At 33.1% G+C, this 8,302-nt stretch overlaps 1 protein-coding gene across 1 annotated transcript; it reads left to right on the top strand.

Moving 5' to 3' along the window:
* The first annotated feature begins 5,427 nt into the window (after positions 1-5,427).
* LOC112516718 (probable indole-3-acetic acid-amido synthetase GH3.1) lies at positions 5,428-7,787 on the top strand. The gene is made up of 3 exons (XM_025123921.1): positions 5,428-5,786; positions 5,889-5,990; positions 6,149-7,787. Exons 1-3 carry the CDS (start codon positions 5,470-5,472, stop codon positions 7,515-7,517), a joined length of 1,788 nt encoding a protein of 595 aa, XP_024979689.1. The 5' UTR covers positions 5,428-5,469; the 3' UTR covers positions 7,518-7,787.
* Positions 7,788-8,302: the final 515 nt, after the last annotated feature.

The following is an 8,302-nucleotide window of genomic DNA, read 5'->3' as shown; positions in this document are numbered from 1 at the left end:
TCTCCTCTATATATAAATAAATAAGTAAATATATATACCATCTCCTTTATATATATATATATATATATATATATATATATATATTGGTTATTATATAATCCTTGATATTTATACAACCAATACAACATAATCTCAACCGTTCATTTCATTTGATTAATATGTGATTTCATAGAACTTTTGATTGTTTTCTAATATAAAGTATTGATCATAATTAATGAACCATATTCATCTTCCATAAATATTCAAATCATAATAAATGAAATCTCATCATTTCTATAAATATCTCAATTTTGTGTTGCATTGGTTGTACAAATACTATGTTTGTATTTGAAACAAACTATATATATATATATATATATATATATATATATATATAGGGGTTGGTTATTATACAATCATTAACATTTGTGCAACCAATACAACTCAATCTCAACCGTCCATTTCAAATATATGTGATTTAATAGAAGTTCTGATTGTTTCCTAATATAAAATATTGATCATAATTAATGAATCATATTCATCTTTCATAAATATTCAAATCATAATAAATAAACTCTCATAATTTCCATAAATATTCAAAAACACTGTGATCAATACTTTATATTAGGTAACAATCAAAACTTCTATAAAATCACATATTAATCAAATGAAATGTACGGTTGATATTGGATTGTATTGGTTGCACGAATGTCAATGGTTGTATAATAACCAACCTCTCTCTCTCTCTCTCTCTGTATATATATATATATATATATATATATATATATATATATATATATGGGAACGTTCAAATAAAAAGCACTCAATTTGTAAAAACCATGAAAACCTCATTCAACCAATCATAATTTTTTATTTTGTTCATTTTTTTGTAATTATGAGAGGTTGATTAACCATTTTTATTATGTATGATGTTAATCATGGATATTATCATGTTCATTATTTTAATTTTAGAGAAATACATGAATCAGTTTCATTAAAATTTTATTAAATATTATATGAAATAATTTCATAATCATATATGAAACAAATTTATCAAAAAAAGTATTATATGAAATAATTTCACAAGATTAAACAATTTCATGAAAAATTTTCATAAGATTAAACAATGAAATCGACGTATAAAAATGGTTTTTACGATTTTTACAAATGAATGTTGTTTTCATTTGATCATTCCTCTATATATATATATATATATATATATATATATATATATATATATAAATATAAAATAAAGAGGATTGGAATCACAGACTTTTGGATTTTGTGAATATTAAATTTTGGAATCAACATATATATATCCATCTTCACAAACCGACTTTTCAATAATAAAAACCGACTTTTGAATAATAAAAATATTCAAATAAAAAGTATTATAATACTCAAAAAATAAATACATAATACAGACAACACATACATGTATATATACAATCACACTAAAAAACAAATAAATAAATTGTTATTTAATAACTAAGTAATTAATTCCCATAACATGCTAAATTTTAAGTCTCCAATATACACATCATTTTGTTGTTTATTCCTTTAATTCTTTAAATTAGACATAAAACGACTTGTGTTGATTTTCAGTTTTTATTAGAATACATTCTCATCATTACCTACGATTTTTAAATACATGGGATTATATATATATAAGGATAATGTATATTACTTTGCTACTGAAAGTTCACATAAACGGTCACATGCACTAACAACATAACATACTATCAAGAAATGTTAACGACTTAATATATGTGAGAATGTTGGCTTATGTGAACTTTGTAACGATCCAAAGACCAACATAACAATCACTACGATAAAATCGGGTTTATAAGATGCTAATTTTTTTTTAAATCACCATTTTATAGGACTTATTTTGCAGGATCAAAAAATAAAACGTCATTTAAAGGCGTTGTAATAAGTTTACATGACGTTTTTTGGTGTCTTAACAAATTTTTTAAGACACTTTTAATACAAAACGTCCCATTTACAATTTTATAGGACGCTATTTAAAAAGTGTCCTGTAAAAAATGAGTTTATTGGACACTTTCGCAAAAATGTCCTATAAAATTGCAAATGTGACGCTATGTATATAAAGTGTCACAAAAAACTTGTTAAAACGTCATATAAACTTATCAGAACACCTTTAGATATGGTGCTTTATACTTGGTCCTATATATTATGTCCTATAAAACGGTCTATTAGGAAGCTTAGAAATTGATGGTGTCCTATAAATCCAGTTTTATTGTAGTGAATATTCATAAAGGAAAGCCAAAGCAGCACCAAATGTAAATGAGTAAAAGGTTTCTCAATATATCTCAGTAGTTTGCAGCGGACAATCTACATCAACAACTGAGATTTATTATAAAACTAATGACAAACAGCTAATAAACTACAAGTCAAACTCCGGTTGGATCAAATTTTCCCTTTCCCTCTTGAAGTATTCTCAACGTGAAATTTATCTTAAAATGGTTTAGTTTTGAAAAACAAGGATTATACCAAAAGGTCTAATGAATTCTCTTATTTTACCTTCAACAGTTAAAACATTTGAATACAGAAGATCCAATATAAGAACACAATATGCAAATAAATATGCACATTATTTCCTCACACAGACTTTGTACATCTTTTGTAGCCATACCGTCACACCACCATGACATTCACAATCAAGACCCTTAGTATATGCCCATCCTATGTGCATAAGAAACAAATTCAAGGCACACGAATCATCATTCTCAAGGTATATCACTATCTCAAAAAACCCTACTCCTGTTGTACGAGTTCACACATCCTACGTAACCACGTAACTGTAGATAAACACCAATGCACGATGGTTACATAATTAAAACATCAATGCATGAAACCATATTCAGTACTTCAAAAAGTTCATAACTGGTCACATGTGTATAAAACTAGGGTAAGAGAACTCACCTAATGTCCTGCACCCCACCTCAAGCCTAACGGCTAAAAGTCCCAAACCAACACCTGAATTTAGATAATCACAACTAATATCTCAATAGGAAAACCTGATTAGATTCTAATTTCAACAACAAACTTCAATGAGATAGTGGATTCTCATAGAACATAACATAATCCCATGAAACCTTCACTAGAATCCTAAATTCCCTAACTCAAGAACCCAAAGCTCCATTAATGGAGGAATTAAACTTGGGAACACCTGAAGATGATGTTTGCACCACTTGATTCATCTCCAAAATGCTCCGGATCTAACTCTTTCTCCTCAAAGCTCTTAACACCCCACCCCCCATAGGAGTAGTCGATCAAATGAGTGAAATGAGAGCCCCTTCTCCTTTACTCCTCCTACATTTATAACTCAAGTCCTTGAAGAATGGTAAGGTTCACACCTTTAAACTTGGACTTTCACAAAATTAACACAAGTAGAGTGAGGGTTATTACAAACTTCTTGTAACGAAGTGGTTCCAATGGTTTAATTCCTATGTATGTATGTATGTATGTATGTATGTATGTATGTATGTATGTATGTATGTATGTATGTATGTATTCAAATACAAACATATAAATGTTATAATCTATACAAATTTTATATTAGAAACAATGGAGATATTTATGGAATATAATCATGGTTTATTCATTATGATTGGGATATGAATGGTTAAGATTGGTTTGTATTTCAAACTATATATATAGGATTAGATTTCAATGAGAATGAGAGTTAATGTTAGAAGCGTAAAAATAGATCTTCTCCATTGGATGCACATTAGGATGATATACACCAGGTTAATCCCCGTATCAGTCACGATTCATGAATGAGTTTAAGATTAAAGGTGATCAAGGTAGAACCACAAAAATCTTATAAACTCATGCAGAACCGATATAAAAAAAAATTTGACATGATTTTTTTTAATCAAAAGCTATGATATAAGGTATTTTTCACGTATCTTTTATCTTCACCTTGTGAAGAAAAATACATCTGAAACTTTTTTGTTAAATTTGTGAAATGAAAAATACATATAAAAAGGTTTTACATGGTGAACAAATACATGCAAAATTATCACATTATGAAATAAATATATATGAAATAACATCTTAAACCCTAACATTTGATAGAAAAAAACCATATATATATATATATATATATATATTTAAATCATTTCTCACGGATATACATGAGGATGAGATCGGGAAAGAACCCCGAAAAATAGGGAAAGAACTAAAAACACATCTAACCCTTTTGATTGAGATAATACAACGAATATGATTAAAAAATGGTTATATACTTATATAAAAAATGAAATGAAATTATTTTCTCCTATTATTTAAATTGAAAATAATCAAAATAAATAATACCAAAAAAATATAACTATATTATCTTTTAAATAATAAAATAAAAATGCATCGGTAATAAAGTTTTCTTGAAAGGAACTCAATTGTTTCTACAAATGAAGTCTCCATGTGATTCCTCCGCATCCACACCCAATGAGATCTGCGTTTAGTGTTTGCAACACAACATAAATTTACCTTTTTCTTTTAAATTACGGATTTTATTTATTTCGATTTTCTATGACAATTTTAATAAATATATTTAAATATTAAAAAGTGGTTTCATAAACCAAATTTTAAGTCATTTTTTTTGCTATTTAAAGGGAAAAAAACCCAAACCCTCTAATTTTTTTTATACTATTTTACATGAATAGACAATTATTTTTAAAATAAATTTAAAAACGCAACAAATAGTAATTAATATCTGATTGACAAAATTGAAGCAGACAAAAACTTAGGCCAACTAGCATTATAGTGTTGTATATGTTATCAATTAATTAAATTGTTCATGCTTTGACATGAATTCGGTATCGAGAAGACAAATGTGTCTTGTTATTTTAAGGTAGACAGTGTATGCATATACATACTTTGTCTACCTTAAAATAAAATTTTCAAAAATAAATGTTTTTTTATGTAATATATAAAAATCTCTCCTTTTATTATTAAAGTAATGTTTATGATAATAGTTTGTATGGGGAAATTAAAGGAGTTTGTAATGTGTTTTGGTTTTTGTCACGTGCCAGGTTTGCAAACAGTTGAAGCTGCCGGCAAGCCGTCGTAATCAATCGGCAACAATTTAACCCGAAAAGAGGCGCGTGGTTTGGCTGACGTGTGCGAAAGTGGGGCCCACGTGTCCCCTAGAATGATGATGTATACACCTGTCATGGGCCAACCTGTTCCCCCGTGGCGCTACATCCCGCCATTCCTAATATTACAAATTTGTCCACGACCTCTCCTCTCGTCAGCTACCTTCCTTCCTAGTTTCCCCAACTGCCCTCCATGCCATGTCACGTGACCACCTCCTCTATATAAACACCCTTTCACCCCTCTCCTTTTCTCAAATCGCAAACACTTTTTATTCCCCCTCTCTCTCTCTCACATACAAACACCACAAACACGCACTTATTCTTTCTTAACCTTGTTAAATTAAGACTTGATTAATTCTCTAATCTAATGGCGGTTGATGCTCTGTGTTCACCGTTGGGACCGCCGGCATGTGAGAAAGATGCGAAAGCGCTTCAATTCATCGAGGAGATGACAAGAAACGCCGACGCCGTTCAGGAGAATGTGCTGGCGGAGATACTTTGTCGGAATTCTCAGACGGAGTATCTCCGACTTCACAATCTCGGTGGCGCTACCGATCGAGAAACTTTCAAGTCCAAGATTCCGATGGTAACTTATGAAGATCTTCAACCGATCATCGAACGCATCGCCAATGGCGATCGATCTCCAATTCTATCTTCTCATCCGATTTCTGAATTCCTGACTAGGTCAGTTGTACTACTGCTTCACCAAAATTAAAGTTGAAATTGAAATCGAAATCGTTTTGTTGTTAATCTGGACCTAACTTAACTATGTCGTTCTGTTAACAGCTCTGGTACCTCCGCTGGTGAACGAAAACTGATGCCGACGATTCGAGAAGAGTTGGATAGACGTCAACTACTTTACAGTCTTCTAATGCCTGTCATGAACCTGTAAGTTGGTCATTAATTTTGACTAGTTGTACTCTGTGCTTTGAAAGTTGTAAAAGAAGAAGAAGAAGAGTGTGATAATAAATACACAACAATAGTAATGGAAATATACGCGTTGACTAGAAAACCTTGCTTATGAGGCTGTGAATTGTTTGAAACAGGTACATGCCTGGTTTAGATAAGGGAAAGGGACTCTACTTTTTGTTTGTCAAGTCCGAAACAAAGACTCCTGGTGGGTTATTGGCCAGACCCGTTTTAACCAGCTACTACAAAAGCGACCATTTCAAGACCCGATCTTTTGACCCGTATAACGTCTACACCAGCCCCAACGAAGCTATTCTTTGCCCCGACTCCTTTCAGAGCATGTACTCACAGATGTTGTGCGGCCTTTACGAGCGTCAACAAGTCCTCCGCCTTGGTGCCATCTTCGCCTCCGGTCTCCTCCGTGCCATCCGCTTTCTCCAGCTCAATTGGCGGGTACTCGCCCATGATATCCGAACTGGAACACTCAACGCCAAAATTTTCGATTCCGATATCCGGCGATGCATGACACAGGTGTTAAGATCTGACCCGGAACTCGCCGATTTTATCGAATCCGAATGCTCCAAAGACAACTGGGAAAGAATTATTACGCGAATTTGGCCCAACACCAAGTATTTAGAGGTGATCGTTACCGGCGCCATGGCTCAATACATTCCGACGCTCGATTATTACAGCGGCGGGTTACCCAAAGTTTGCACCATGTATGCTTCATCCGAGTGTTATTTCGGACTCAATCTGAACCCCATGTGTAAACCGTCGGAAGTTTCATACACCATCATGCCAAACATGGCGTACTTCGAGTTCCTCCCACACGACCCAAATTCTCAAAGTGGCGCCACCGGTGACAAACTGGTGGATCTTGTAAACGTACAAGTCGGAAAAGAATACGAACTGGTGATCACCACTTACGCCGGTCTATGCCGGTACCGTGTCGGCGACATCCTCCGAGTCACCGGATTCCACAACTCCGCTCCACAGTTCCATTTCGTGAGACGAAAAAACGTATTGCTGAGCATCGACTCCGATAAAACCGACGAGGCGGAGTTACAGACCGCCGTCGACAATGCATCAAAATTGTTGAACGAATTCAACACGAGCGTGGTGGAATACACAAGTTACGCAGATACGAAAACAATCCCAGGTCATTACGTGATATACTGGGAATTATTAGTCAAAGATTCAGCCAATTTTCCAAGAGACGATGTGCTGGAAGGGTGCTGTTTAGCCATGGAAGAATCGATGAACTCCGTGTACCGACAGGGTCGGGTTGAATGCAATTCAATCGGGGCGTTGGAGATCCGAGTAGTGAAAAACGGTACGTTTGAGGAATTGATGGATTATGCGATCTCGAGAGGGGCATCAATCAACCAGTACAAGGTGCCACGGTGCGTAAACTTTACACCAATCATGGAACTGCTTGACTCCAGAGTGGTATCATCGCATTTCAGTCAAAGCCTGCCTCATTGGACTCCCGAACGACGTCGTTGAACAGGTGATTGTTTAGTTGTCACACCAGAGCCAAACCGACCATTAAAGTCAAATGTAAGAAAGATTCGTTTATTTAGGATTTTTTTTTTTTTTTTTTTTTTTTGTGTGGGTGATTTAACCAAAATCACTTATGGGTATAGTTTAGATGAAGGAAAAAAAACCGGGTTTTTTTTCCTATGTTTTCTCATAAACAAGAACCTGTATGTATGCTTGTGGTTTTATTTCCCAAATGTTTTTCTTGAGAAATCAAAACTCTTAATTTGTTTTATCCATCAATTCTTTTTGGCCAATCAGACCCCACAACTCATTTTCTTTACATACGATGATTTAAATGAAACACAAAAGAAACTCTACGTGTCACGTAACAAACAAGCAAACCAAATGGCATATGTACTTAATGATATGACTTGTCTTATAAGTTTTACTTGAGTACGGACTTATTCCTAACCGTGTGATATATAAGCCAAAAACATACGTTAATAGAATCTAAGACATGAAGTGTTTTTATATCTAACATGCAAAACCAGTTGCGTGTGGTATAAACGCACAACATGTAACATTAGCTTCAACGTTGTCTAGTCATGAACATTGAAAACACACGTCTTTATTTTTCTTGAGCTTCCAATAACAGATCATATATATATATATATATATATATATAAATAAGAAGAAAAGAAAAAGAATCGGTTGTAAAATAGGTACAGTTGTTAGGTTGGATTTAATATATCTAAAATTGCATGCTTTAATGAGAGGAACGTGAAGTTCATAAATGGATGTGAAATTTT

The sequence above is a fragment of the Cynara cardunculus genome (assembly GCF_001531365.2).
Source record: "Cynara cardunculus var. scolymus isolate 2C chromosome LG 8, CcrdV1, whole genome shotgun sequence".
NCBI classification, from domain to species: domain Eukaryota; kingdom Viridiplantae; phylum Streptophyta; class Magnoliopsida; order Asterales; family Asteraceae; genus Cynara; species Cynara cardunculus.
The sequence above is the reverse complement of the archived record's forward strand: the minus strand, read 5'-3'. Positions and strand labels throughout refer to the sequence as shown.